Source organism: Tamandua tetradactyla, chromosome 9, assembly GCF_023851605.1.
Source record: "Tamandua tetradactyla isolate mTamTet1 chromosome 9, mTamTet1.pri, whole genome shotgun sequence".
Lineage (NCBI taxonomy): Eukaryota > Metazoa > Chordata > Mammalia > Pilosa > Myrmecophagidae > Tamandua > Tamandua tetradactyla.
In genome coordinates, this window is record NC_135335.1 from 8,947,538 (window position 1) to 8,963,230 (window position 15,693).

Genomic DNA, 15,693 nt, shown 5'->3' on the forward strand with positions numbered 1-15,693 from the left:
GCAACGAGTCAGTGCACAGGAACGCTGAGAGAATGTTTATTTTATCTACGCGCCAGGACGGCAGTCCCCTAATCTTAAATATCCAGCATGGGGCCTTCGCCCTCCTAGCCGTGGACGGGTGTACAGGGACAGGTTCCGGAGCCCGTGTCCAGGGCAGAGGAACGCAGGGACCAGAGGTGGGATGGCCCTGAGCCAGCGGTTCCCAAGAGCAGCTAGGAGCCAAAAGGAGGCGGAGGCCAGGCACTCCCCTCCCAGCGACAGGGGAGTACAAGGTGCTCCGGGCTCTGGCGCCACACTGAGGGTTGGGGGGTGCTTACACATGAGAGAGCAGTGGAGGTCCTCCAGGTGCCATGGGCAGAGGCTGCAGCCCAGGTGCCTAGCCCAGGTGCCTGCCCTAGGGTAGCCGCCCCAGGCAGGAGAGGGAAGTGTTGACAGTTTTGCCTCTGGGGTCACAGGTCTTGCCCCGTGAGGTGAGGCCGTATGGGGGAAGAGCAGGCACTGCAGTGCTGAGGGGTGAGTTTCTGAGCCCTTTGCGTGGGCGCCCGCCTGCCGCCCCCCAGCTCTTCAGAGGCTGATGTGGAAGGCGTCCTGCAGCCACTGGTCACGGGCATTGTGTGTCTGGGGCACAGTGAGGGGTGGCGGGTCGGGGGGCAGGCTGGCGTCAGGAGGCTCCTCGTCATCGGACAGTCCGGCATCAGGTGGGTAGGAGCTGTCCGAGTGCAGAGAGGACGACAGGTCCTGGCACAGGCTCAGGTCTTGGCATAGGTGCTTGTAGTCCTGGATCGACTCATACAGGCCCCACAGCTGGCACAGCAGGGACATGTCCAGCTGCCGCAGCCCCACCTGCAGACGCCTGAGGGTGGGCTGGGGGTGGGATCCAGGCCACCCCCAGCCCCATGCTCCAGGAACCCAGGGTCCCCAGCCCAGGTCAGGGTTATATATAGCCCATTTCTCTGCACCTTCCTAAGTGAAAGTTTTCGTGGCCATCAGATCCCACCTGCAAGCTGTGAAGCTTTAAGCGAGTCCCTGAACCTCAACTGTACAATGGGGAGCAGCCAAACTGGATGAAATCAGTAACACGGGTGAAGTAGTTATAAATGCATGGTAACTACTGCCAGCAGCCGTAACTAGTAATAGTTATGGTTACCACATGCTCTCTGACTCGGGCGGCTTGTGCAGGTCCTCCGAGACCCAGGCCGTCTCTCCCCGGCCCGCTGCATCGCGGCGGCAGCCCCCGTTCGCCCACTCACCATCTCCTTGCGCAGCGTGGCTAGCGCCGAGTCCAGGTTGACCGGGCGGCGCTGGCGCGCGGGGCCGGCGGCGGGGCCCGCGTTGGCAGCGGTGTGGCTGGGCCCATCGGGGACACGGGCGGCGCGGCTCAGCTCGTCGTGGATGCGGCTGCGCTGGCTGTAGACGCGCTCCAGCTCCCGCCAGGAGCCCCCGCTCGCATTGAGGAGGCCGCTGAGGCCGCGCGGCAGCGGCGGGAGCCCGGCTAGGGCGTAGCCCGCGCCGCCCGGCATCTCGACCGAGGGCAGCCCGTTCATGGCCGGGACGGCGCGGACGGCAACGCCGCCTCCTTCCCGCCAACGGCTCCGGCCGGCCCGCCGCCCGCAGGCCCCGCCGGCCGAGCCCAGCAGCCGCCCGCAGGCCGCGCTTTGTTCCTTCCCCGGCTCCTCGAACTCCGCCCCGCCCCGCCCCCTGCGGAGGGGGCGGGGCCTCCCTTAAAATGGCAACGGCCGTGGGCCCACGCCGCACTAAAGGTGAGATCCGGAATAGGAGGTCGGGCAGAAAGAGCAGGAAAACGATGGAGGAGAGGGGCAGACACCAAAAGGGGCGGGCATGGTTTCCTGATGGTACTCCTTGCCCTCCTCCCCAAGCTGTTCTTAATCATTCTGTCCAGTTATTCTCCCAAGGACATAACCTGGTACACTGCTACACACGCATCATTAGGTGAGAAGGACCAAAAGTGGGAGTCAGGAGATGGCTCGATCGTGCAACTTGATGTCAGGGTCACCACAACCTCCTGCAGGGTATGACTCTATGGGGCTGGCATGAGGTGGGAGAGGATATGGGCTCAGGATGCAAAGGGGATCGAGATCTCACTCACAGGCAGGTAATGAGCAGTGGAGGATGGGGTGCTGCCAGGTCCAGGCTGGTGGCCCACCCATCTTCCTCTTGCCTTTGAGGAAGCTGTGGCCCACACCCCAGAAAAAGGGTTCTCATTTTGTCCATTCTCTCCCCCTTCACCTTCTGACTGGGGAATCTGAGCAGAAACAAGCTCACAACCCATCTCTCAGAGACATCAAGGAAAGCAGATGGGGGAAGGGTGGGAGGCCAAAAGGAGGAAAAAGACAAGTGGAGCTGGGGCTGGGACACACACTGAAAACCAAGAAAAGAACCACACACATGAACAGGTGTTTTTCTAGAGGGTTTTTCTCAGGGGTGTCTCAGTGCTGCAGCTGCTGCAAGCTGTGCAAGGCCTCAGCACAAGCCCGGATCAGACCACAGAGCTGGATGCTCGTTTCCAGGGAGGCGCTAGAACCCAGCTCAGCTGAGGCCCAGGTCAGCTTCTGCAGAAGAGCCCCCTGTGTGCAGGCCAAGACATCTGCATCTGGAGGCACTGCCGCTGGGGGTGGCACCTGGGCTGCCTTGAGCCCTGCTGCAGCTCCCTCACAGTGCTCTGGCCGGGGTACCGGAGGCTGAGTAGCAGGTCGACAGCCTGAGGGGAGCTCCAAGGCAGAAGCCAGCTGGTGCTCCCGAGCTTGGGAGAGGGCTGCCTGGGCATTCAGAGCTAAATGAGGAAAAAGCAGGTGGAATGGTCAGAAGTCCTGGCCCACCATAGCCCAGAGCCACCTTCTCTCTTGACTGCTCTGCTCTTTCTGTTCTTTAAGTATTTTCTGTACTCCTCTACAAAGCAATTCATCCAGTCTCTATTTTGTGTCACAATTATTTATGTCCTTGCTTTATCTCTCCCATCAGGACTTTGCCTGATAAAGTTCAGACTCTCCCACTGCGTCTCGCATACAGGAGGTGCTAAGTGTTCTTACTGAATGAATAGTCCTCTTTAGAGCTAAAGGAGAAAGCACCTTACCTCTGCCCACTCCCAGACTCCACTGTCACCTCTCAGACCTACTGTCCCCAGGCCTCCATCGCCACGATTCTTTCCTACCAAGCACACTCGGGCCCTCACCCGGATTATCTTTATCCACGTCTGAATCGAGCTCCTGACAAGCCACACAGTAGATTTTCCGCTGTTTGTCTTGGAGGAGGATCGTCTAGGGGTCAGAAAGCACACGGGGCAGGAGTGAGGCGCTGGGCGATAGGGTGCAGAAGGAAGAGCTGGGGAAGGGCCCAGCGGCCAGGTTCTCGCCTCACCCCGCAGTCCGCGCACGTCTCGCCCAGCATGCGGTAACCGCGCAGCAGGTAGTCGCCCATGAGCCGGGAGATGCGATCCTGTCGCTCCCGTCGCGCCTGCAACACCTTTGTCTCCGCCTCCGTCGGGGGCTCCCAGGAGAAGTCGTCGACTTCTGGAGGAAGAGAGGCATAAGGGGCCGGGGGCTCTTGCCGGAACGGGCTGACTCCAGTACCCCGCAGCCACAGGCCCCCGCAGCCTAAGTCCTCACCAGCGCCGTTTAGGGCCATGTTGCCGTTGTCGCCGCCGAGCTCACCGGAAGTGACGCACAAGCCCTGCGCCCTCCGCCGCGGCTCGGGCGCCTCCATGTGGGGCTGAGGGCGGAAATGGGGCAGCCGAGGGCGCCTCAGGTCGCGCGCTGCCCTGAGTGGGGCGTTTCTGGTCGCAGACTTGACCGTGCCTTGGAGGAGCGCCCGGCAGCTGCAGCCCAGTGGGCGGCGACTTTTCGACGGTCGAGGCCAGCGGAGGAGCGGAAGTGGTAGGAAACACCCTTGGCGTGAGAAATCCGCCTCCCCTGGGGTTTTTCCTTTCCGGATAGGCGGGGCGAGCAGCGACGTCATCGCAACGACAAACGACAGTCATAGCCACGAACCGCCCCTGCGCGCGCGTGGAGCCTGTCGGGCCTCCGTGCTTCTCACTTCTCCATCGGGGCGCTGGGGAAGGAGGCCGCCTATTGCTTGGTTGACCATACGTTTTGGTCAATATGTGTGCTGTCAATTCACTTGAAATTCCCGCAAATAGTGTTAATCAGGCCGTTTAAGAGCCTCATCCTTCCGCCTACAGAATTGTCAGCATCCCTTCCTCATTGCCTGAACTGTCAAGGAGGGTGAAAGGTCTGAGATTTTATCCTACTTGCCGGCTAACAAGTTAGCCTGCAGTTTAATGGATGCTGGCACGAGCTTCGAGTCTCCTGGGTCAGAGACAAGGAACTTTATTACTCACTCATAGCAAGCAGCATGAACAGGACCATATTTGCGTCAGTTCCCTTTACCCTGGAGTCTTAAGAAGGCAGTGCTGGTGGAACTAGATGGACCCATAACCATGGGTTATGTTACAAGAGAGGAACCCTGTGCTTAAGGAACCCAAATATTTTATAATGGGCTTTAAGTATATCTGCCCTTGGCTCTAGAGCACCAACGACGATGGTCAGGCTCAGATGAGGGTGTGACAATTACGTCGTGGCTGTCGGAGGCTGAAAAAGTCCAAACCTCTGCTCCCCAGTCAGCTGATCTGCACACCATGACTCCTGCAATGGCTTTACCATCAAGACTTCTGAGAACTTTCTATGTGCTATCCCTTGTCAAGAATTGTGTGGAGAATGCCCTGAGGGAGCTGGGTGCTGGGGCAGTGGGTGCTGGGGCAGCTGCACCCTCCTGCAGAGGCTGCCCAGAAATGCACCTTAACCAGGAAGCAAAAACTCTCCTCCAGCCTTGCCTCTCCAGCGCCCTCTTCTGACAACACTTAACATTGTGTCAACAGCAAAAGAAAACTAAAGGGCCCAGGTCCGAATGCACAGAGCAGAGAAAGAGAATAAATTTGGAGCTGAGAGACAATAAATTAATAATTGGCACAAGATCATTAGTATCATTTTACAGGTGAGGAAACTGAGGCTCCAGAGAGGGGCAGCAGCTGATCCAAGCCTGTGCTAGATTTTGAATTCAGGTCTGAACCTGAATTCACAGCTCTGCTCTTCAAAGCGTTTAGAAAGCAGGTTGCAAAAGATTATCTATGGGGGGTGCACAGGTGGTTTAGGTGGGTGCACGGGTGGTTCGGTGGTAGAATGCTCACCTCCCATGTGGGAGGCTCAGGTTCGATTCCTGGACCATACACCCCACCCAAAAAAAAAAAAATTAAGGAAAAAAAAGATTACCTATGGTACAATTTTGTGGTGATAATTCTATGACCCATAAATGTGCATATATTCCCCAGCCTGGAGGAATACACACCAAAGATCAGTGGTCCCTTCTGAGACATAAGGATTACAGGGAGTTCTCCTTGCTGTATTATTAGGTTGAACAGCATGAAGTTGCTGTGTTTGTAGGTTAAAACCAGTCAGATATTGGTAATGCCATACAGTTCAACATATTTATTTTTGTGATGTAATGTCTGAAGTTTTCATTATGAGTAAGGCCTCCCTCTGACTTTTGTCTGTGGTTGCATATTTTCCCTCATAATAAACTAGAAGCTTTAAGTTTAACCAACAGAGATCCAAAGACTTTGGGGGAAAATATCTGCTGTTTAACCCACTGAAATATACCAAGAACCACTTGTTAATTGGCCATGATTTGTTTGTGACCAACCATAGGAGAAAACTGTCATTCATGTTCTTTCTGCTTGTTACATTTACACTATGAAATACAGTTGTTCTATGAGGATGTTATCTTTTTATAGAAAAACTGCCATAAATCGATGGTAGAACTTATGCGACAGTTGATCAGATTTCATTTTCAAAAGTATTTGAATTATGTTTTGTCCTAATTTTATGTCTCAGTATTGAGAATTAAAACAGTTCAGCGTCTTCACAAACCGTAACTTTAAGGGAATAATTCTTTTGCCATTATTTCCCCCAAAAAAATGGTTCTGTGGTTTTTGTTTGTTTTTGTTGTTTATTAGTTAATTTTAGCAAATATGATGCCTAAAAAAGAAGGTGCTCGTGATTCAGGCCTATTGTGGTAGGCAAGAGAATGATCCCAAAAGATCCTAATTCCTGGAACCTGTGACTATGTTTCATGACAAAGGAGGAATTCAGGTTGCTAATCGGCTGACCTTAAAATAGGGAGATTTTCCAGGTGGCCCAATGTAAATCGCAAGGGACCTTAAAGTATTAAACAGCTGAATATACGTTCCTCTCAAGTGCACAGGAAACATTCTCCAGAATAGACCATGTGCTAGGCCATTAACCAAACCTAAACACATTAAAAAGGATAGAAATTTTACAAAATATGCTCTCTGAGCACAGTGGAATGAAATTAGAAATCAGTAACAGGAAGAGATTTGGGAAACGCACAGATACATGGAAATTAAATAACACACGCCTTACTAACCAGTGGGTCAAGGAATAAATCATAAGAGAAATTAGACAATACCTTCAGGTGAATAAAAATGAAAGTACAACATACTAAAACTTAAGGGATACGGCCAACGAAGTGCTTAGAGGGAAATTTATACCCATAAGTGCCTGTATTTAAAAAATAATAAAAGATCTCAACCCAATAACCTAACCTTCCACCTTAAGAAACTAGAAAAAGAAGAGCACACCAAGCCTCAACCAAGCAGAAGAAAAGAAATAATAGAAATCAGAGTGGAAATAAATGAAATAGAAAAGCAATAGAGAAAACTAAACCAAGAGTTAGTTCTTTGAAGAAATCAACAAAATGGACAAATCTTTAACTAGACTGACTAGTTCAAGCCTGGGTCAGCCAAAGGACACAAACCTTGTGGCTTCAGCTGGAAAGCCCTGTGGCTGAATCAGAGTTCCCAAAGGTGAAATCCATGATTTCACTGATAATGGCCTTGTCACCTGACAGAGGAGTTTGGATGGTGATGTTTTCAGCTAACAGTGGAAACATATCTGGCTCACTCAGGCAAACGGCCACAGCGAGAGCCAATTTACTGATAAGCCCGGCTGAATTCAAGCTGTCGATGGAGTCGGCACCACTCACAGCCTCACCATATCTGCCTGTCTCATCATCTCTCCAGATTTTTAAGGCAAAGGCTACTACTGCATGCCAGGCAGTGATTCCTGCCACAGGTTGGTCTGTTTCTCTTGCAGTGATGGAGGGTAAACAACATTGCCACTTTCTACTCCTGACAGGTTGGCTTTATGGGACCTTTACCTGCCTCCTGGGGCTCTAGACAGTGTCTCACCACTGTTGTCTGTTTTCCAGGTTAAAGTGTTGCTGTTGCAGCACAATCAAGCAACTCAGGCCACCTCCTTGTGGTTCTTACAACTACACTGGCATGTTTTTAGGTTTCTGGACCATTTCAAGTCTAACAATGGTGCACCTTTTATCTCAAGAGCCTTCCCTTCCCTGCCTCAGATATATGGTCTTGTTAAGCCTTGAAACGGCCTCTGCAAAATCTACTCAGAAACATTTCTGGCTTCCCCTCTCTCATCTTCTCCTGGTCCACACACCTCAGTGAGGCAGTTTGATCACTGAATGTGGCTGTCCCAGGGAAGGGATCATCTCTTCTTGGTCATGTTACGGGAAACCATCAGGATGAGAGGGATGAGAGTTTAGACAGATCAGCATTGACCATTCCTGGGCAGGATGCTTTCTTTACCCTAACAGCAGCCCCTGGCCAGCCTGGGTGGTAAGCCCTGCACATGGGAGCCCCATCCTTGGAAATTCAAACTTAACTGTGGTCCAATCACCTGGATTCTCTTTTTGGACTGACATGGTCCTAGATCGGGAGGATAAGTGGGCCACCTGGTTGAGTACCCCTCTCTCTGCGTTCCCCAACAGTGGCCCATATGTAGAGTGAGGGACGTGGGTCTCTCTAAGTTTTATAAACGCCCTTATCCTTGTTGCACCTGGACCTTCTGGATGCAAAGTCTGGGATGATTGAGAAACAGGTGAATTTATAGCTCCGGAATGGGACATATGGATTTTGTGGCAGGGGAGAGAACAACCTCAGTAGCTGGGTAAGGAACACTCCAGACTCTGGGAGATGGAAAAGGAGGGACATTAATGGCCATTGTTTTCAGAACCACCCCTGGGGACATCTTACCATGAATACACCTAGGTCCAACTCTCCCAAACCACTGCAAGTGCCTTAAACTTAACTGACTAGGCGATCTGTCAGTCTTCCACTAGACAGTTCTGACCCTGAGTTGATTGTTACTCACTGAGCCATGTGGAGACGCTGGAAAGAGCAGGGAGAAGCCTTAGCTCCTGCCCCACCCAAAAAAACCATCTGTCAGCACCAGATGTCTTCCCCACCCTATTTCCATAGCCCTCATGCAGTCAGCCCGTGGAGTGGACAAATGCCACCTAGCTGGTGGCATGGACAAATAGGTCAGATTGGACCATCAGCCCTCAGTATCCTCCAAAAACGAGAACTAAAACTCAATTGTTCAAGTCGAACTGGAATCCTAAGGCCACGCTGGAGCACTGCCAACCTGTGTGTCCAAATGATGTCAGGGGACACAGGTTGACAGACACCTGGGGGAAACCCATGCCTCTTCCCTGGATCCTACGTGTGCTCCGAGCCTGGGCTATTTGTGTGGAATTCACACATTAACCTGCCTCTCTCCCAAAAACAGTGGCTTGAAATTTGTTCCTGACTTTAGCAGACATGATCACACCTTGGCCTGGAAGACATTTAGGTCAACCTCAATTCACTGACCGTGGTTGAAGTCCCTGGACTTCTTCCTCACAGGCCAAGGCAGAGTCTGCACAATCATTAACATATCTTGCTATACCTGGATCAGTGCTTTGGGCCAAGTGGAAAGGTTAATACAGAGGCTTACGGAGGAAGCCACCTGACTCTTTAAGGTACATCTGATGTTGTATGGGATTTGTTCAGCTGGGAAGCCTGGGGTCCCACAGTTGAGTCCAATTCCACCCGGTAGCCTCAACCTGCTGCTGGAAGTTCATGGATAATAGCTTTAATTAAATGCTTTGTGTGACAAATTGAACAGATTTGGTCCCTACCTGTTGACTAGATGCATCAGTTTTGCCAGTGAAGTGGTAAAATTCACCCAAAGCCAAGAACGGCGTAGAAATGAAGGATGGGTGCTGTTGAGGGACAGTTCTCCTTGGATCTCTCGGGTTTCTGCCCATTTTGTACTGACTGCCTTTGTCCTGGACCCTCTTTTCAAGGTTGTTGGTATAGTGACGAGCCATGGAGGGCAGAGGTGGTGCCCCCTCCAGAGCAAAAGGCAGGCATGCTTACTTCCCATTATAAAAGATTCAGGTTCTCCAGGCCCAGGGTCCTCTCCATGTGCAATCCATTGGGTTTGCCAGCATCCTCCTGAGCCCCTCAGTGTTGCCCTCATGGGACATAGGAAAAGAGGAACGGATGCACATATGCTGAAGCTCATGCTGCTTGCTGTGCCGTGAGTAATAAGGGCCTTTGTCTCTGAACCGGGAAACTCATGTCTCCTGGTAGCATCTATGAAGCTGTGGCAGGCCACCAAGGGCAAAAATCTCATTCTCCACACAATTCTTGACAAGGGATAGCACATAGAAAGTTCTCAGAAGTCTTGATGGTAAAGCCATTGCAGGAGTCATGGTGTGCAGATCAGCTGACTGGGGAGCAGAGGTTTGGACTTTTTCAGCCTCCGACAGCCACGACGTAATTGTCACACCCTCATCTGAGCCTGACCATCGTCGTTGGTGCTGGGGGCGCTGCTCATCAGATCTAAAGATGAAGGGAAGAAGTTACGGAAGCCTGCAGGGGACAATCCTGACCCAAAGCATCTCCCCCCACAGATACATTTCTGAAAACAAAGCTGTTACTGAGGTTCCCTGATGTGCCATTGCAGGGGTACAGGTAGGGGGACAAGTACGAAGGTGAAAGGCTCTGGAGAGATTGATTTGGAAAATGCAATGAACCTATCTTCACATTGGCTAAATCAGAGATCTTTCGCACCAAACTCTGCGGCACTGCTGATGACCCAGCAATAGTTGCACCTCTTTCTGGGTGACATACTCACACACTGCTCATTCGCAGTTTCACCTTGACTGGATCATCTGGTGGGGATGGGTTCACATGCCACAAGCAGCTTCTGCCACATAACTCTGACTCTGAAAAACATCACTGACGTTCTTGCATTTCACACTAATCGACGCTGAAAAGTGGCCAGCTTTTCTTGTTCTTGTTTTTCACTGCACTGAACTGACCTGACATTTCTGTGAAACAGGAAAGGACTGGATGATACAGTTGGAAAAAATAATAAGACTCAACTTCTAGCATGTGTTTTCTCGAGGCCAGGCACCTTGCTTTTCACAAATTACCTCATTTCATCCCTGCAACAATTTAGATATTATCATGCTTCCCAATTTGCAAATGAGCATGAGAAAGTTTGGAGAGGTTAAGATATGCATCCCTGGTCACATGGCTAGGACGTGCCTGGCCCTCCATCCCAGGGCCTGAGTTCGCAATATTTTTTGCCTGTGGTTGAAGGTGGGCAAGAGTTTGGGGCGAAAGAGCTTCTCTGATTTAGCCAGTGTGAAGACACGTTCATTGCATTTTCCAAATCAATCTTTCCAGAGCCTTTCACCTTCGTACTTGCCCCCCACCTGTACCCCTGCAATGGCACATCAGGGAACCTCAGTAACAGCTTTGTTTTGAGTAATGTATCTGTGGGGGGAGATGCTTTGGGTCAGGATTGTCCCCTGCAGGCTTCTGTAACTTCTTCCCTTCATCTTTAGATCTGATGAGCAGCGCCAAACCCATCCAAGAAGGCAGTTCTAGGCAGGGCTTTCCGCAGAGTCCAGAAGCATCCCACAGACATTTGGAGATTCAAGAGGAGACACAGAGCCAGGCACACATTCAGCCCTCATTAAATGGCAATTATCCTCTTCCCCATCTCCAAGCCCATTGTGGCTCCTAGATGCAGGTGACAATAAAAAGAGCTAACAGATTGGTTTGCACAGAGTGATGCCCTGATGAATCCCAGAGTGATTTGATCAGTGAATAAAAAAGCATTTGCAAAGTCCCCTTCGGGGAATGGTGAGAATGGGGGAAAATTCAACTTCCCCAAGTTGAATTCTTGATACTCTCACAAGCAGTGTGGACAACCAAAGCTATAGGTTGAGCCCCCAGTCTTGGGATTTGTTCATATGAAACTTAACCCCGCAAAGGATAGGTCAAGCCTACTTAAAATTAGGCCTAAGAGTCACCCCTAGGAGAACCTCTTTTGTTACTCAGATGTGGCCTCTCTCTCCAGCCAACACAACAAGCAAACTCACTGCCCTCCCCCTGTCTACGTGGGACATGACTCCCAGGGGTGTGGACCTTCCTGGCAACGTGGGACAGAAATCCTGGAATGAGCTGAGACTCAGCATCAAGGTATTGAGAAAAACCCTAGAATGAGCTGATACTCAGCATCAAGGGATTGAGAAAACCTTCTCGACCAAAAGGGGGAAGAGTGAAATGAGACAAAGTGTCAGTGGCTGAGAGATTCCAAACAGAGTCGAGAGATTATCCTGGAGGTTATTCTTACGCATTGAGTAGATATCACCTTGTTAGTCAAGATGTAGTGGAGAGGCTGGAGGGAACTGCCTGAAAATGTAGAGCTGTGTTCCAGTAGCCATGTTTCTTGATGATGGTTGAATAATGATATAGCTTTCACAATGTGACTGTGTGATTGTGAAAACCTTGTGTCTGATGCTCCTTTTATCTACCTTGTCAACAGACGAGTAGAACATATGGAATAAAAATAAATAATAGGGGGAACAAATGTTAAAATAAATTTAGTTTGAAATGCTAGTGATCAATGAAAGGGAGGGGTAAGGGGTATGGTATGTATGATTTTTTTTTTTCTGTTTTCGTTTTCTTTCTTTTTCTGAATAGAAGCAAATGTTCCAAGAAATGATCATGATGACGAATATGCAACTATGTGATGAAATTGTGAATTACGATTATATTTGTAGAACAGAATGATCAAAATAGGAATGTTTGTGTTTATTTGGTATTTAAAAAAATAAAATTAAAAAAAAAGAGCTGGGGCGGGCCGCGGTGGCTCAGCGGGCAAGAGTGCTTGCCTGCCGTGCCGGAGGACCCCGGTTCGATTCCCGGCCCCAGCCCATGTAAAAAACAAACAAACAAACAAAATATAATAAAACAAGAAAATGTTTAAAAATGTTTCCCTTTCTTCCTCCCTTCCTTCCTTCTCTGTCTTTCCTTCCTTTCCTCCCTCTCTCTTAAAAAAAAAAAAAAAAAAAAAAAAAAGAGCTAACATACTGAGCACTCACTACGTGATAGGCATCTGCTATCATCAGTTCGTTAATATTCTGTTTAAAAACGAGGAAACTGAGGCTCAGAGAAGTTGAAGAATTTTCCCAATTCACGCAGCTAGTCCATGTTGCAGCCCTGAAAATCTAATGCTGAAAAAGATCGGCTGAGCCATGCCGCCTCCCGAATGCAGGCTGGTGCTGCCCTGTCCAGACAATTCCCCCGACAAGGCATTTGAGTTTGAGTCCTGACTTTGTCATCGACCAGCTGTATGACCTTTGCAAAGTGCCTTGTCATTCTGAGCCATAGGAACCCCTCTGCCCAGAGGGGATTGGGTCAGAAGGCTCCCCAGAGCTTTCCCTTATGGCAGTTAAGGGGTCCCTGGGCCTGGGTGCTGGGGTGCCTTTGTCCCATTACAGCAAAGCCGTACTTGCTCTCAGAGCCCCATGCCCCTATCCACGGGATATTTGAGAACCATCCCATCCTTCCGCCGCTCCCCCAAGCAGCCCTGAGTAGGTTTTGGATCAGGCAGGCTTGCATTCACTCCTCATGTCCTACTCACCAGTTGAGTTTAATTGCTTCATCTTTTAGAGCTGCAGTTTCCCCCATTTTCAGGGTCACTGCGAAAATGAAAGGACATAACCATGTAAAGCTTGGGTTTTCCAAGGTGACTCGGGCCCCAGGTTGGGGAAGGATAGAGGAGGAAAAGTAGGCATTGAGGACCCATTGTAAGGGTGGGTGGGAGCAGTTTGTGTTCCTCGGACGCCTGCCAGGGTCCCCTTGGACTTCCAGGAAAACCTGGATGCCTGAAAGCATGCCGGCAGCTTCTAGAACATGAGGTGGCTGGATGCGGTGACACAGGAGTTGAGGCTGGAGAAGGTGGGCAGGACCAGGAATATGAAGCATTTGCTGGACAGTCTCAGCTTGTCCTGCAGGCGCAGCAGCACCACCTGTCCTTATCGGAAGGCTTTATAAGAAGAGGGACATTTGGGCACAGAGGCACAGATGCTCAGGGACAATGCCATGTGACAGCAGAGGCAAAGATCAGAGGGATGCATCTAGAAGCCAAGGAATGCCGAAGAGTGCTGGGACCAGAAGCTGGAAGAAACAAGAAAGTTTTCTCCCCAAGAGGCAGCAGAAGGAACCCGGCCCTGCTGATACCTTGATTTCAGACTTCCAGCCTCCAGGACCTGGGAAAATAAATTCCTGTGGTTTGAAACCACCCCCCTCCCCACTCACTGTATGGCCATTTGTTACCCCAGCCCCCTGGGAAGCTAAGACAAATAGCATGGAGCCCTGAGCACTGAGCGCTGGGGGTCCTCTCAGCAGCCCCAGAAGAAAGGCTGTCATTTGTCCCTTCCTACCCCCTGGCGACATCAGACACATTGGCCACACTCCCCTCCGGAAACCCCCGCTTCTCTTGGCTCTTCCTGCCTCGCGCTCTCAGTTTTCATCCCACCACTCCTTCCCATGTCTCCTGGCTGGCTGCGCCTTCTCGCCCTGCCCTGGGGACCGCCCCACTCTTCAGGTGGGCCCTGGGCCCCCTTCTCTCCCGAGCTGAACAAATGCCCCCTGTAGGCGGGGGATCCCGAGCCTGGAGCCAGTCCAGTCTGGGCTCCATACCCGGGGGTTCAGACGTCTCCACTTGGGTGACTCACCAGCATCTCAGACTCAGCAGGTCCAAAACAAGAGCTCTACACTCTCCCTACATCTGCTTCTCCTCCGCTGCCCTCCTCGCCCACCTGGAGCTCAAGCCAGAAGGCTGCCTCTCCCATCCCCTCCCCTCCGCACAGCCCTAGGATCCACCTCCCACCCTGGCCCAAACCACAGCCATGCCTTCTGGGATCCCATCTACACTCCCACTGCTATGAAAATAAAACCCAAATCCGTCACCATGAACTTCAGGGGCCGCTCACGAGGCTCTCTCTTCCCCTCCCCACCCTGCTGTTCCACTTCCTTCTCTCCCTTTCTGGAATTGACTCTCCTTTCCATGCATTAATCCAGCAACCCCTTTGTGAACAGTTTACTCAATTTCTCGGGCTTCCCAGGTGCCCACCATTAACTCGTGCTCACCCTCCAGGGTCCACCCTGGACCCCCAAGTCCCACCACCACCTTGCTCCCAGTTCCCTGCGCTTCTCTGTCACAGCACCCACCTCTGTGGTCATCATAATTCTCTGTGAGTTAATTTGTCACACACCTGTTCCTCTCCCCCAGGTCAGAGACTCCAGGAGGGCAGGGATCGCAGGTTCTATTTGTTAGCAAGAGCTTGGCATGCAGTAGGTTCTCGGTTTATTAAGTGAGCAGCTCCCATTCTACAGATGAGAAAACTGAGGCTTAGAGAGCTTTCGGAGCCCTTCAAACCCTGTCTCCCCTTCTACGGCAGGGGGCCCTGGGGACTTAGGGATTGCTCGCCCCTGCCCCCTGCAATGCCAGGTCAACCTGGGGAGACTATGCACGCAGGACTCTCCTTCAGCTCCCCAAAACTACCCAAATAAACCCTGCCTCCAAGTAAACTCTCTGAGCTCCTTGGACAGGTGTGCCTGAAGGCCAGCCCCTTAGCCCCCTCCTGTCCCCCACGAGACTGGCACTGTGGTGCCCTCCTGGAGGATTTGGTGCCACCCTGACTTGGCAGTGGTCTGCTCTGAACTTTCTCTGGACATCCCCACCCCCCTGCTGAGTTCTGAGTCAGAACCTGAATCCCAGGGTCTCCTGGGCCAGGCGCCCAGGGTGTGGCCTGTGTGCAGGGCACTGACACCCTCCAGGAACCTCCCTTCCTGGCCCACTGGACAGGCGTGGCTCCCCTCTAGCCTCCTCCAAACTCGGGGCCCCACCCCTGCCCCTGCCCACCTCTGCCCTGGGGCCCCAGTGTGCCCTGCTGTGCCCCTTCCCAGCCCCCTCCTGGCCAACAAGCCGAGCCCCCCTTCTCCCGGCTGTCAGCCTGGGAAGGGGGCCAGGCCCTGAGCTCAGACCTTGGCGACTGCAGAGCGTCTGAGGCCGGGAGCCAGCCCCGCCAGACGGGGAGGGGGAGGGCAGGGTGGGCACTGGGAAGCTTTTTGAAGGGGAGCTGGCATGGAGGTGGGGGTGGGGGGCAGCTTTGTTCTTTCTGCTCCTTTTCTGGACCCCGCGGGGCGTCTTCTGGGAACCCCACGGAGCCCCGGGTCAGAGTGCGCCCCCTTCTTGAGTCCCTCAGAGGGCAGTGGCTTTGGGGGTTGGGAGACCCCCACGTGCTTCAGGCAGGGCTGGGGAGGGGCCGAGAGGCGCCCCACCCTCCCTCTGACCCGCCGTGTGACCCCCCGGGCCAAGCCTGTCTTCCCGCCCCCCCCACACACCCCCCAGCCTCGGTTTCCCGCTCTGAGGGGGCGGGACTGGAGGCCTC

General features: G+C 52.2%; 2 protein-coding genes across 2 annotated transcripts; both read right to left on the reverse strand.

The window, feature by feature from the left end:
• Positions 1–384: 384 nt before the first annotated feature.
• FAM89B (family with sequence similarity 89 member B) lies at positions 385–2,297 on the reverse strand. Its single transcript, XM_077115725.1, has 2 exons — positions 1,251–2,297; positions 385–843 (listed from the first exon to the last, which is right to left on the reverse strand). Exons 1-2 carry the CDS (start codon positions 1,542–1,544, stop codon positions 565–567), a joined length of 573 nt encoding a protein of 190 aa, XP_076971840.1. The 5' UTR covers positions 1,545–2,297; the 3' UTR covers positions 385–564.
• A 118-nt stretch (positions 2,298–2,415) lies between these two features.
• ZNRD2 (zinc ribbon domain containing 2) lies at positions 2,416–3,963 on the reverse strand. The gene is made up of 4 exons (XM_077115724.1): positions 3,624–3,963; positions 3,376–3,527; positions 3,191–3,275; positions 2,416–2,791 (listed from the first exon to the last, which is right to left on the reverse strand). Exons 1-4 carry the CDS (start codon positions 3,718–3,720, stop codon positions 2,448–2,450), a joined length of 678 nt encoding a protein of 225 aa, XP_076971839.1. The 5' UTR covers positions 3,721–3,963; the 3' UTR covers positions 2,416–2,447.
• Between the last annotated feature and the right edge of the window lie 11,730 nt (positions 3,964–15,693).